This window comes from Lonchura striata, chromosome 1 (genome assembly GCF_050655825.1).
Source record: "Lonchura striata isolate lonStrDom1 chromosome 1, ASM5065582v1, whole genome shotgun sequence".
Classification (NCBI taxonomy): Eukaryota; Metazoa; Chordata; class Aves; order Passeriformes; family Estrildidae; genus Lonchura; species Lonchura striata.
This window is the reverse complement of record NC_140703.1, coordinates 36,851,888-36,866,654: the sequence shown is the minus strand read 5'-3', so window position 1 is coordinate 36,866,654 and position 14,767 is coordinate 36,851,888. Positions and strand designations below refer to the sequence as shown.

At 39.8% G+C, this 14,767-nt stretch overlaps 1 protein-coding gene across 7 annotated transcripts in view; it reads right to left on the bottom strand.

Moving 5' to 3' along the window:
• Positions 1 to 14,767, bottom strand: part of DLG2 (discs large MAGUK scaffold protein 2) — a 982,636-nt gene that overhangs the window by 803,648 nt on the left and 164,221 nt on the right. For 5 of the 7 annotated variants that reach the window (XM_085593066.1, XM_031505123.3, XM_085593076.1 and 2 more), the window contains one exon: positions 14,084 to 14,158. The exons of the other annotated variants lie outside the window; for them this stretch is intronic. In XM_085593066.1, coding sequence (XP_085449192.1) covers positions 14,084 to 14,158 — 75 coding nt within the window. The remainder of the gene's footprint in view (positions 1 to 14,083; positions 14,159 to 14,767) is intronic. 7 annotated transcript variants of the gene reach the window in all.

Genomic DNA, 14,767 nt, shown 5'->3' with positions numbered 1-14,767 from the left:
TCTGCCCTGATTTGACTGAGAAATGTAGTTTAACTACTGTAGTTCTTGACCTTTTCTTCCATAAATTAGCATAGGAATTTCCATCTGCAAAGGCAATGTGTCTTAAGAGAAATCCTAGCAAATACACTCAGAAAAAGACAGTAACTTAAGTCCATAAGCATCACCTCTGCTTAACCTTTTATTACACTTCATCCATTATATTATATCCTATAATCAGGGGTGACTTGGCACCTGTTAGATGGTGACACTAACGTTGCCATACTGTCATGAACATCTCTGCCACACCTTGAGAAGGGCACAATGGAAATGGTTCTATAAAGCATGGTGATCCTAAGAGCTGCCTGATATGGCCCTTAGGTACTCATTTCTGCAGCGCAGTTCATGAAAATTACAAGTAACAAAATTCAGAAGAAGTAGCATGTTTGCTAGTAGCAAGGGGAAATGCAAGTAAGAGAGGAGATAAACAGTTATATTTTTAAATTCCCTGTATTCTACTGCAAGTGCTTGCCTGATCTGTGCTTCGAAAAAAAATCACAATAGATTGCTGAAAGCTCTCAACCCTACTCCCATGCCTAAACTCCCCTTTTGGTAGGCATGATTGCTTCATTTTTTCCCTCGAAAGATGGATGAAAGCTGGGATGCTCTCAGTATAACTGCATTGTTCTGAAGGGAAATTCAGAGCTCAGCATAAGCTTCACTCTCGAGAGTACAATCACCAGCAGCAACAAATAAGGTTCAGACAGAGGAAGTCTCCATCCTCCCTGCAAAATGTGGCCAGTTGTACCTGGAGAGATGAAGGAAGCTTCAGCAAAAAGGATGGCAAATGTACTACTGGCAATTCTGGTATCTGAAACCTTAGAGATATATAAGCAGGTGAGAAGGCAGGGATGGGAATGGACATGGGCTTCATTAACTGCTTTCTTGGACTTGGAAACTTAAATTTTATCCAAGATGCATTTCAGTCACTAAATTGCTTATGTGGAACCAGGTCCTGAGATGCATCCACATCTGCTAGACTGGCACTTTGAGAGGGTGTTTCAGGGGAGCTCATCCTGGGTAGGGAATAGAGGTGGGAACAAGTGGTTTTTGTTATTCTTCAGCCTTTTCAGTTTCATGGCAGCTGGGGTCTTCTGTCTCCTGTTCAGAAAGCAAGATAAACTTGAGGCTTATGCGGATGTGATGGTATCTTTAGTCAGTGAACAATAAACAGAAAAAGTAATTCAAGAACAAAGATGTAAAGACTGCAGTAGTAAGAACTGAATAAAAGACTTAAAAAAAAAAAAACCTAGCATTTACTTTTCTATGCTTTTAAGTCAAGTTACTTTAAAGCAAAAAAGTTCTAACCACCTTGAACATTGACAGTTTCAATATGCATCTATGATGCATAGATTTCTGAAGCTGTTTTTTCTAAAATTTAATTATAAAGTATGCTATTATGCCATTATTTTGGGTTTGCACTCAAAAAAAAAGCTCCCAAAACAGTGAGCTTTTTTTGCACCTCCTGTCTTGTCTCCCTTCCCCCCACCCCCAAAAAAAATAAAATATCAAGTTCTTTTTAATACAATAAAGTATGTGTTTTTCAATAACTTTTCTTTCATTCTCAGTTTCAAGATAAAAAGCACTTAATGCTGACCCTGGAAAATTACAGATAGAATTTGAAATCATACCACAGTTATGCTGTACTGTACGTACAAGTAAATCTCAAATAAATTTGAGATCTCAAGGAAAGCAGAAAGCAATTTGTCTATCTAGCTTGGTGTAAGCCAAGGAACAGACAGGGTCATTCTTCTATGCTGGAATCCAGCCAGAATTCAGGAGTTCCTCTGGAATAATTCCTGGATGCTTTTTCCCAATCCCACTCTGCCTCAGACCAACAATGATACTCTCCATTTTATGCAAATTCACCAGCAACAAGTACTTGGAAATTAACTGGCATTCTGTTAATTATATATAAACCAGAACACAAAACAACTCCCACCCCCAACAAAGCTGTCCCGATTCTGTAGATTATCACTACTAAACAAAGTAAAACCAAAAAATAATAGTGAACCCCCACGTCCAAAATAACATTTGGAAGTGGCAACATAACCAGATGTCTATGAATAAAGATGTCAAGATTGGTTTAGTAAACAGACAACTCAATAATCTCCATTTTCTTGGATTTTACTGTTTAACAGCAGTTAAGCACATCTAAGAACCCAATAAACGTGCAATATGGTAAACTACTACTGTGAATGCTATGAATTAAATTTTTTTTCATTTTCAGAGGTGATAAACTGAGGACACCTTTCTCCTTTCACTTCAAAATCAATTTTGCCAGTGATTTTGCTGAAACAAAAGACGGTCTTATTCAAAAAACTACCATTAAATGGAAAAGAAATACTGTGAATAACTTTACAAGGGCTTCCAAATTTCGTATCAACCACTATGCAACAAATAATACTCAAAAAGCAGTAGAAAATAAAGAAGAAAAATGGAACAATCTGCTCAAAGACATTTTTTATTTTAGCGGATACTGAGTTTCCATAGAAGTGATGTTGCAGAAAGTTAGTGGCAATTTGAATTAAATGAAGGACAGCTGAAAGAAAAATCATTATTCAAATCGCCCCCTTAAATCTCTAAAGGCATCTTTCATGCATATATCATGAGGGGGAGAAAATGCATAGCTGAGCAGATATTATTAAAGTAGAATATATACTAGACTAGAAAACTGATAAACAGTACCTGATAAGTAAAACCCTCTTTACTATACTTAAGAACAGATAAAAGTAAATGCCAAGATTTTATTATCAAACCAGTTTTTTATTTAAAAAAAAAAAAAAAAGTGCAGGAGAGGATCCAAACTTTCAAGATTTAATCACTTTTACTATCAAGGGAGAGAGGGAGAAACCAAACCCTGCCCTGTTCCACTGGTGCGAATCTAGATTTACATATATGAGAGCAGAGTTTTGTTCCTCTCATCCAATTCTTATTTTAAGGAGTTTTGGTCTAGCAGAAGCTGTAACTTCAAACTCAAGAAGCTATTAAATTCCTGATTGCTGGAAGCAGGGAAGATATTTCAAGGGAAATATTATTCTGTACTCTTACCAGACCTTATCTGTAAGCATCAGCCATGGAATTCTATCATCTGCAGAGGTACAGAGATCCTTTGGGACTTTTGTTCTCTCTCCTGTGTCCAGTTTTAAGTTTTACAAACCATTTAAAGTGACTGAGTCTGCTAACACCAAATATGACTAAATTTGCTTTTTAGCAGTCAGACCTGGGCTGAGCTTACAATCCCTAAAGGCTCCACTGTGCAGAGATGCCACACATCAGCACACTCAGTTCTGTTTTACAGTAACAGGACAAACCCAAACAGACTGCAAATTCTCAGTTATTCACCTGGGTTTTTAGTGAGACCAATCTTTAAATAGCGTGGTATGTGCATTATCTTACACATTCATACAGTAGCAGAGACCAACAAAGGATGACAGCAGAAGTTAGAAGTGTCTGACAGTGAATAATTTCCAAATTCTCAAGTGAGGTTTTACATGACTGTGTTCCCTGTAACAGCAGATGACTGGGTTCCCTCTCCTGAGGTTTATCCCCCATCCTTTAACCGAGTATTGCCATTCTGCTACAGTCATGACATTTAAATATTTTTAGGTGGCTCTCCAGGGTTAGAAATCACAGTTCTTCACTCATTATTGGCTTTTCTGATTACCTATTCTGCAAGGATCAACAGTTTAAAAATAGTAGATGTTTATCCAAATAGGAATATCCCTAAGTATCTCAGAACTAAGGACATGGCAAGGAAGAAGAAAATGTGAGAGCTGTTCTGTGGGTGAAAAGAGAGCACAGAAACATGGAAGAGCAGTCCTTTACCCATCCTTCCACTCCCAAAATATCTCAAGACCCAGGCTTTTCTCAGAAAATCTGACACTGGTGGCAGAGAAGGGAGTAACATAGCAGTCAGACTGAGAGGCAGGTGGCACAGCAAAAAAGAAAAGGAGTGAACACCTTCAGGTTTAGATTAAGTGGAGACAGGGACAGAGAGTTATTTATGCAGCAGAGATAAGTACAACTGGGGTAAACTCAGGAGCTGACACCAGAGGCATGAAAAAGGAAATACTGAAATCTATGTATAAAAATACATATACATAATATATACTTGTGGGAGGAGAAGCTTCAACTTTCCTGTGGTTTTGCTTTTTCTTTCATTCTATAGCATCCTATTTTAGATGTTTCCATTATATATCATAAACAAATCAGAGGAATAGAGAATGTTTAGCTTCTAAATGAAGCAGCTCTGAGCAAAGACAGTGACATTGGAGCAGCTTGCAGATCTGGCAGCTCCTGCAGACTGCCACTGTCCCCTTGCTCCTCAGCCAGAGCCCAGCTCACAAAATAATTCAGTAAAGGGGTGGCCCAGGCCACCAAACCAATGTAGCAAAACCCTCTTCTGAAGTTACACCTGAGATGGTGAATATTTTTTTAAATGTCCCTTTCCACAGAGGAGTAATATTCTGTTCTGCCATTCACTGTTCTGTAACAAAGTCCCAAGGTTGCTTCAAGAGCTGACCAATAGCATGGCACAGAAAAGTACAAACATGTGATATCATGCATGGACTATTAGCTTTATTATGGGTTAATTGGGTTAATTACTCTCAGTGTGGCACTTGTTCCAGAGCTGATATGCTCAGTGTATCCCTACACAATGCAGTCATATTCTTCATCTCTCTACTTCTCACCCTTATTTTTAAAATGGGGATAGCAGCTTTTCCCAACTTCTTCACAAGGATCTTGTGAAAACACATTAACATGCTGAGATGCTCAGACGCTGAGGAAATCCAGTGAAGCATCCAAGGGAGGAGAGGTGGCCCTACTGTGGATTACATGAATAGGTACTGATAGAATGACTGACAAAATGCATCTGAATCCATAATTAATGCTAAACCCTTCAAGCAAATATTTAGACCTGTGACTTCACATAAGATGATGAGTCTTGATGCAAAAAAGGCAGAAGTCCACCAAGAAAAATTCATGCAGAGTCACTGACACAGAAAGATGGATACCAAAGCTCCAAGAGTCACCAACAAACAGGGCGGAGCACCTGTTTTGGCAAGGCTCAAATCCCAGGAAGGGATGATAGAATTCAGGTCTGCATGCATAGATAATTGAAGCTCTGGTTTTCAAAACCCTGAAAACAGAGTACTTTTAGAACTATAATTCACACTATTCCTGTGACATGCAACAGCTTATCAATTATATGTTTTGCAGGAAATTTATATTCCCTACTTCCTTAGAGAGCCCTGAACAAAACAAAAAAGCAAACAAATCCTAATTTGCATTTGTTCACAGCTGAAAAAAAAAGTTTCAAACAGCAAAGAAATGAGTACTTTGCAGGGAAGAGTAATTTCTACCAGTATTCAAAGAAGCTTCTTACATTCATTTCTTGTGAAATGCCTGTGCAAAACTTCCCTCATATATAAACTGTCCCAGTCCCAGGGCAGGATCTCCGTGCTTATTTAGAGTGGCATATGAATGATACCAACAGGGTCAAAGGGAAAACCCTCAAGAACTTCACAGGAGACATTCAGAACTTTCCAGGAATAAATCTTTGCAGAACACATTTGCTAATATGGCTGTTTATAGTCATTTATGTGATAAAGAGAGGCTTTTAGGTTCCCAGAGCCCTTTAAGTGCAAATGACACTATACAGTATATATATACTGAATGAAAAATAGGACTTGCAATCTAAAAGTACCAATGAAAATGCCACTAAAACATATGCTCTATTATGTTAAACAGATTTTTTTCAAGGTATAAAGGAAAAAGGCATTAGGTATAACACCAGATTCTGTGAAATGTTGTAATACCTCTACACAGCTTGGGCTGTGCCCAGATTCAATCCTGTTTTCATTTGCATTTTGTCTGGAAGTCAGTAGTAGCTCTACCTACCTATGGATAATAGTAAGGCTCTGCAGAGGGATCCAGGCACGCTGGATTGATGGGCTGAGGCCAACTGTATGAGGTTCAGCAAGGCCCAGTGCTGGTGCTGGGTCCTGCACTTGGGTCACACAACAACCCCAGGCAGTGCTAAAGGCTGGGGGCAGAACAGCCAGAATCCTGCCCAGCAGAAAAGACCCCTGGGGTGCTGGTTTCCAGCAGCTGAACATGATCCAGCATGTGCCCAGGTGGTCAAGAAGGTCAATGGCATCCTGGCCTATATCAGCCACAGTGTGACCAGCAGGACCAGGGCAGGGATTGTCCCCTGTACTCGCCACTGGTGAGGCCACACCTCGAATCCTGTGTTCAGTTCTGGGCCCCTCACTGCAGGAGAGACACTGAGGGGCTGGAGTGTGTCCAGCGAAGGGCAACAGAGCTGGGGAAGGGTCTGGAGCACAAGTTATGAGGAACAGCTGAGGAAGTCAGGGTGTTTAGTTTGGAAAAAAAGAGGCTGAGCTGGGACCTTCTTGTTCTCTTCAACTGCCTTAAATAAGGTTGTAGACAGGTGGAAATCAATCTCTTCCCCCACCAAGTGTCAGAATGTGAGGGAATGGACCCAAGATGCACCTGGGGAGGTTTAGTCAGGATAGTAGGAAAAAATTAGTCACTAAAAAGATGGACAGTCATTGAAACAATGCCCAGGGAAGTGGTGGAATCACCACGTTTGGAGCTGTTCAAAAGGCATGCAGATGACATAATTACTTGGCTTAGTGGTGAGCAGTGCTGGGTTAACTGTTGGACTCCATAATCTTAGAGGTATTTTCCAAGCTTTATGATTCTATGGTTCCAAATGTGTGTTTAGAGTACCTAGAAGGAAAGTCTCGTACCTGTGCATCTGTTGTACGTTACCACTTTGCTACAGACTTGGGCAACACTGAGAAAACTGTGGGATATACCTTCAGTTCAGACACTGTGTCAGAGCTGGCTGCCCAGGTCTCCTGTATCATTAGTCAGGAGAAACACAGCCTTCCATAACCCAGTCCATTCATATCAATGTAAAGGTGAACTGTCCTTCAAAGGTGTTTATAGCTCTCCAACAACATAAATCTGGACAGATGAATTACACTGTCAGCATCACTACCAAATACTGATGATCAAGGCACAGTTTGTATCTTTTTTCTGCCACAACTATTTCTCCCACAAAGCTTCTTCTATGGATTTTTACTACAGCATGAGGAAAAATCAGGCTACTTGTTAACATATAGTGAGATACCATGATAGGAGTTACTGACCTCTAAGGAAGAGTCCTACTTTTCCAGTTGAGCTCCCCTTCACCTGTTTGCTACATACACATACATTTTTTAAAGTTATATACTCAATTTCTTTGGTTTCCTATAAAAAAATATTAGATCACTGCTTCATTTTACACTGCAGCAAATCTAAGAGAAAAATAATGAAAACAAATTTGATGACTTTACTGGGGACTAGAAACACATCTAAGCAGTCATAATATATTTTCTGGTTATTGCAGGTTGTAAATAAAGAGCAAAGCTAACCTGGGTTTTGTGTATATCGCCATAAACCCAGAGTGTTTGACTCACTTGTGTTTGACCTTAGCATGGAATTTCCCATGTCAGGAGAGTGTGGCTTTTGAGTAGCAATATCCCCGGTATATAACCCCCAAGTTAAGTATAGCATACCACAAAAACTGTACTCAAACAGTGCTTTCCCTCTGGGAATAATAAATAATAAATACTGTAGAAATTGGATGTGCACATTGGTTTTAAACTTCAGCAACACTGTCAAAATGCTGCCTGGCTAAATGAGAACTTAAAACAGAATTTTAAAATAGTGTCCAGAAGAAAATTAAGTGTTTAATTTTTTTTTGCTCATAAACCTCATAAGCTGCAATGATTTTAAGTAGTTAAATCTATATTTGCTTTTCCATAAAAGTACCTTTAAGTAATTGCTCTCATAACGATCAATACTAGGTTTCAGCTTAAACAAAATTTCTATAACCAAGTTAGAAATATTTTGCTCTAAATTATGCACTGTTGACTGGGACTACTGCAGAAACATCCTGGTGCTTTCCATAAAACCAAGAAAGCAATAAAGACAGCAAATATCCTATACATAATGTGTGCTTAATGAGATTACTCATTGTAAATAACTCATGCAAAATGTTTCCTGATCATGATGTCAAGCAGCTATGTGGGTCATTCTGCAGATAATGGTTTTGAGCAGTTTAATGTTTATCATAAATTTTTTTAAATGTATCATCAACTTATCGTCAGGGTTTCTGAGCTTGTTTTGCAGTTTTGAAACCCTTCCCTAGTTTCACTGGGAACTGCAATGGGATGAAGGTTATATTATATATATATATATAAACTAGGTATATGTTATATATGTTATAAATTAGGTATATGTATTTCCCTATCAAAGGGCTCTTGCCATTTTAAGAAATCTTCTATCCCAGTTCTTCCCTTCTATTTGATAAAGTAGTGGAGTAAATGGCTTTGTTTGCCTTACCCCTCACAAAATTTTCTCCTAAGCCGAATCCCTTCTGTTTACAGATACTCTGCTACCCTATGCCTCTATCTACCCAAGCATGAAGCATTTGCTGCCCTGCTAGGATGTGCTGTGGTTTGCTGCCAATCCAACACTACCTTAGCCTAGTAAGCCAAATTTTCCCCACTGAATCCGTAAATCAGATTACAGAAGAGAATCTTCAGTACCTCCAGCTACTGCCAACAATAGGAACAGCATGTTTTTCCCCAGGGAAGGCTAAGGAGGAGTGGTGAAAACAAGAACGAAGCATCAGAGAGCTATCCAAGAGGAAGGGGGGTCTAAGTGGCTATTTTAAAAAGCATCTTCATAGCTGTCAGTTGGTAACAGATGCAGCATTGCAGGGTACAGACAAGACTTTTTAAACCACGCCTTTTAAAGAATTGGACAAGAAACTGCATTGAGTACTGGGCAAAGAGAGGTACAGGAGCCTTAGGAATGAAGATCTGCAGGAATATAAAGACCTAGCAGAAATATGCATGTCATTATTTTAATACCTCCTTTAAAAATAAAGCTGGATTTTAGCACTCACAATTTTCCATTGCCATCAAATACTGAGGTGAAAGACAGAAGAAGCATTGTTTTAATAGCTCTATTCTCAAATGTTTTACTTTATCCACGACGAGCATTCACCACCACCTGGATTGTGACTAAAATGTGTTAGCCAACAGGGGTTTAATAAAAAAAGACTTAAAGCTTAGAGAGTCCCTGCAAAATGCATTTCTTGGAGTGCAAAGCAATCTGTTTATTTTATAGAGCACATCTACACAGGAAAAGATGGGACATCATTAGGAGTCACAACACTAGTCCCAGGAGACAGCTGACTCCTGCTAAACAGAGGCTTCTATTTGTTTTGTGTCCTGCCAAACAGAGACTTCTATTTGTTTTGTGTTTAACAAAAGCAAGACTGGTTTCAGAAACAATTCTCCATGCTCATAGCCCTAGACCAAATCAGAATATGCATGTTTCAATACGTTTCTTCTTGGCTCCATATCATGTCAGAACATTCTTTACATAGAGCACAGCCACCAAAACTAATTTGCATCTTCCAAGTCATCTTCCAAAAGTACAAATTTCTTTTAAACAGCTCCTGTGAAGTGAATCTCGACACAAAAGCCTTGATTTGTTTAAAGCAGGAATGTTTATGGGTTAGCTCTCTGATCAGGCAGAACTAAATTCAGAATTGTGCAGGGCATTACTGCATTCCTGTGCCTCCAGTGTTTCCAAATAAACAAGGAAAAGAAAATACAGGAGTAACTATATCCTCTGCATACACATCTACCCCATGTAAATAAGAACATATGCAGGTTCAAAGAGGAGTGATACTTGCTCTCCTTATGCTATGGATATAGGCAAATCAAGAGGCAGAAAGTTCAGCTGCAGCGTTTAGCTGCAGAGCAGCCTGGCACCTATGTAGATCTGCAGTCCATGAGCCATGAAAGCAGGTACAGCTGCTGCATTTACCCTGCAGGGACCTTCTTCTTTAGGTTCACCTTCCCTTAGAGTCACTGTCCCCTTCTTCACAGGGAGGGGGCAGCTGATGCTGAGTGAGGCTCTGCTTAAGGCATGTGCCAGATCCTTTCTCTTTTGTGCTCACACCCCTTTTATTGCTCCTTCCTGCTGCTTCTCCACGGCAAATGATGCCCAAAAGGGATTTTTTCTGTGGACTAGAACAGAGGGCCAAAGAGCTCTGCTGAGAATGCAGCAGGGAAATGCAGAGGAATCCTATATATGCTGCAGGGTGATGTAAGGTGAATTCTTGTGCTGAATGCCAAGCTCAAGAAAAGCTGTCAAGTGGGCTAGAAGGAAAGACAGCCCCAAATGTTTTTGCAACACAGGTGCAGTTTCTGACACATCATTATCTTTACATAATGGATCTAGCTAGTGAGCAGCCACAGTGATAGGGAGGTATACTATGATAGCAGTACAGTGAACTTATTTTGGAGTATTTTATATCAAACACTACAGTCCTTTGGAAGACATGACTAAAAATGCAAGTACAGACAAAGCCACCCTTAGGTAATTCCCCTGATTAAACTCTCAGACGCAAAATGAATCTAATTAAGGACACTGTGAAGGCATGGAAAGTCGGTATGCACTTATGTCCTCTTTTCCAGATGGTGAGTTGCCAAACAGAATTGAGAATCTTAACTGCAAGAATCATCAACAAATTCAAACAGGATTTTAAATTAGGGATGGCAAAATTCTGACTGTTCCATAACAGCAATGCTGCCAGATCTCTTGGTTCCTGCATTAGATGCAAAAGGCATTCCCAAGAGAGGACACAGTGCTTTTTACAAAAAATGCTGAAAAAGGAGAGCCCAGACACATGCCATCCTCAGTGACACAGACACACAATTGATGAAACAGGATACTTTTTCTAGCACTTTGCTTTTTCTTCATTGTTTGACACTGCTCCCTCCACCACTGTTGAGAGACATCCAAACACATGATGTTGTCATCTATTAGAGTTGTCACAACTGGCCAGATGTCTGTTTTTTTCCCCTACAAGACTTTCATAGGAGGCAATATGCTTTGATGTGTCACTAGAAGTTTTCATTTCATTAATCAGCTTTCTATAAAAATGCTGATGTTTCATAGATATTTTTCTGTGATAAAGGCAAATCAGCTAAAAAACACTGTTGAAAAAAGATAGGGAAAAATATCGACCACTTAGAAGTTAATTTCTGTCTGATTTAATTTGCTCCAACTGTCTGCATTAGTCTCCCAGGAAAATAAGTCTACTCAAGTATAGTAAAATGTGCCTATAAATATGTGATACAGATAAGACAGACAGAAAAATCTGTTTGGCTGCGTAGAATATTGCTTGATAAAAAAGAAGGAGAAGGTACTTGGGAATTACAACTTATTTGCCTTCATTCCATTCAGCTTCTATAATCAAGAAAACATAGATAATAACAAGCTTCAAGTAGGCAATTACCTCAAGGACCACATGTTGTACTCTAGAATCAAAAAAGTAGTAACCAAGTGAATGGTTGAAATATATTCTAGTAGAAAGTTGGGTTGGTTTCTTTTTCATAGACTCAGAATTGTTTGGGTTAGAAAAGACCTTAAAAGACCATCTAGCCCCACCCATGGGTAGGAATGCCTTTCACTAGAGCAGGTTGCCCAAAGTCTCATCCAGCCTTGTCTTGAGCACCTGAAGGCATGAAGCATCCATAGCTTCTCTGGGCAACCTGTTTCAGTGTCTCACCAACCTCATAGTAAAGAATTCTTTTTTATGTCCAATCTAACCCTACCCTCCTTCAGATTAAAAATATGACCCCTTGTCCTGTCGTTAAAGATCCTATTAAAAAATTTGACCCTGTCTGCCTTATAAGCCTTCTTTAAATGGGAAAACATCATGGTAAGGCCTCTCTCCTCCAGGGCAAACACTGTCTTTGCTGAAGAGGTGCTCCAGCCTTCTGACCATTTCCTTGGCCCCCTCTAGACCTTCTCTAATAGGTCTACATCCTTCTTATGCCGGGATCCCAGAGCTGGGTGCAGCACTCCAGGTGGGGTCTCACCACAGCAGAGCTGAGGGGCAGAATCCCCTCCCTCACTCTGCTGGCCACACTGCTTTGGATGAAGCCCAGGATATAATTGGCATTCTGGGCTGGGAGTGTGCATTGTCAGTTCATGTCCAATTTTTATCCACCAGTACCCCCAATTCCTTCTCCTCAGGGCTGCTCTTAATTCATTTCTCCCAGATCTCACAGTATGTGCTGACATTGATAATTATCTTGGCTCAGAGTGGTGCAGCACCTTGCACTTGGCCTTGTTAAACTTGATGAGGTTCACATTGGCGCACGTCTCTAGCCTGTGACACTCCCTCTGGATGGCATCTCCTCCCTCCAGCATAACAACTGCACCATTCAGCTTGGTGCTATCTGCAAATTTGCTGGAGGTACACAATCCCACTCTCTATATTGTTGATTAAGGTATTGACTAGTATTGGTCACAAAACCAGTTTCCACTCTAACAGTTTTTAAAAAATAACACTTGAAGTTATTCTGATCTTAGACAATTTCTCATGCTTAGCAAGACAGCAAGGCTCAATCCTCAGTTTACCATTTTTTGTGACACTATATTAACTATGCATGTGTAGTTATCCAACAAAATACAAGCAAAGAATACTCAAACACTTGTTTTTTATGGTTTAAAAAACAAGTACCCTAAAAAATGTCCAAAGCATTTTAAGCCACTATGTAAAAAGTTAGGTCATGATGTTGCATTGAGTGCAATTGCTCTTGATTTGCCACAAATGTCCAGCACAGTTCCAGTTCTCAAAGCCTCACACTACCATTCTTGTGCTCATACTGCAACCCTATATAAACACTATATAATTATATAGTGTGTTTATATATAAACACAAAACAACAAACCCACAAAATATAAATATAAACACAAACAAATATACTATATTGTTTATCTAATATAAACACAATATAAACAAAGAACAACATAAATCACACCACAAAGTCAGTCCAAAGTGTTTGAAAATGGAAACTAATAATTAGAGTGAGTTAAAAAGCTACTGACCTAGATCCTCACCTGGTAAAAAACTGGGTAGTTCAACTGTTCAATTGATATTTTTAAGCAGGTCTTATCATAGAGATAAACAATAACATAAATAATTTTAACATAATATAAAGACAATCAAAACCTCAGAGCTTACAATCACTTGCAAGATTAGTGAGAGACTGAGGGAGAGTGACAACTTGAATTTGTTTCTCATTCATCTACTCATAAAAAGTGACAAGTTGATAGCTGTGGACCAACATCATGCTGTGGTCCAGAGCCAACGGAAATGTCAGTGAAATCTTGCCAATTCCTTAGGTGCAATAAATCATCACAGCTCTCATAGTCACCCCTCTAACTTCCAACACCCAAAGATTTGGCTCTATCTACAATACACGCTGAGACAAGATATAAATCAAAGCAGTGTCAACTTGACCGCAGTTAGGTTTTTTCCTTCTCAAATATCACTCTGTCTTTGATAGTTAAAAGCAAATCTCACTAAAGTCATCTAATTTGCAAGAGGAGGAAAGCATTTACAGCAAAAATTTCCTATAAACTCAGCAGACCAAGTTTTGCTTATTATCCATCATCCCAAAAGCTGTTGTTACCTATGCTGGGCAGATTCCCAGTTAATAGTCTGTAAAGCACTTGGAATCATCAGTCTTTTTTCCATGAGAATGTGGATAAGGAAAGATGCATCTCCCCTTCCTTGCATCACCACCTGGATCTGGATGGCTCCCAGTCACCACACTCAGCTGGGGCCCAGTTATAGAAATCATCAGTAACTCCACACTCCATCATCACACTATACCACACTTTTCACCAATCCCCACTGGTCCAAGTTGAATGCATTCAATTCCTAGAGAGTCTAAATTCCTGGAGAAGCACTGCTAAGCCAAAACTCAACACGTCAACAGTTTAGGCTTTCCAAGGAGCTTGGTCTAGATGTAGGACTCATTACTGTTCTTTCTCAAATGCATTAATTATGTTTACCCGCCCAGGGCTACTCCAAGCACAGAGACTTACCATTCAGTCCCTCAAATCTTTGTATTAAAAGGCTCAAACTTACGGTAGAGTGCTGAATGGGTATCCAGGCAGGTGTTTCGACTGAGCATTTGTGAGATGGGCATCTGCCATGGCTCTGCTGCAAATAAGTGAAAATGGCATTACACACAACACAGTACGTGCTGCAATCTCTAGGCGCAATGGGCTCAATTCCACAGGGAGCATCTAGGAGTTTGCTCGTAGTCATCACACCTCACAAAGTCATTTTCCACTGTCATGTAGGAAGAATTATCTGCAGTTTGCAGGACCAAAAAGGCCTCTTGAGTTCTCTATTAATTTTGCATTGAAGTTCTGGGTTACATGGATGGAAACACATCCACTCTCAACCCCAAACATGTGCCATCTGCCTTCCCTCCACAGTGGAACACTCAGAGAATGGCGGAGCGTTAGTCAGGAGGTAGAGATTGGCTTTTCCCCCCCATTTCATGATAGGCTGCATTTTTTCCACGATGTCATCTTTGAACCAGTGATAGATGCAGTCTGAAACACCCATCAGGGCTATTTTCTAGGAAGAGTAAGTATGCCCCAAATTTTTATGGCATGTTTCTTTTCTGAGCAGAATGCTCTGCTTGCTCCCCAGGTGGGTCCCTGGAGAACTTGAGCAGGTACCCAAGACTTCTGCAGTTCCCTGAAACTTTGCAAAACAAAAAGAGTGAGGGGTTAATTTAAAGTCTAACATTCTACATGG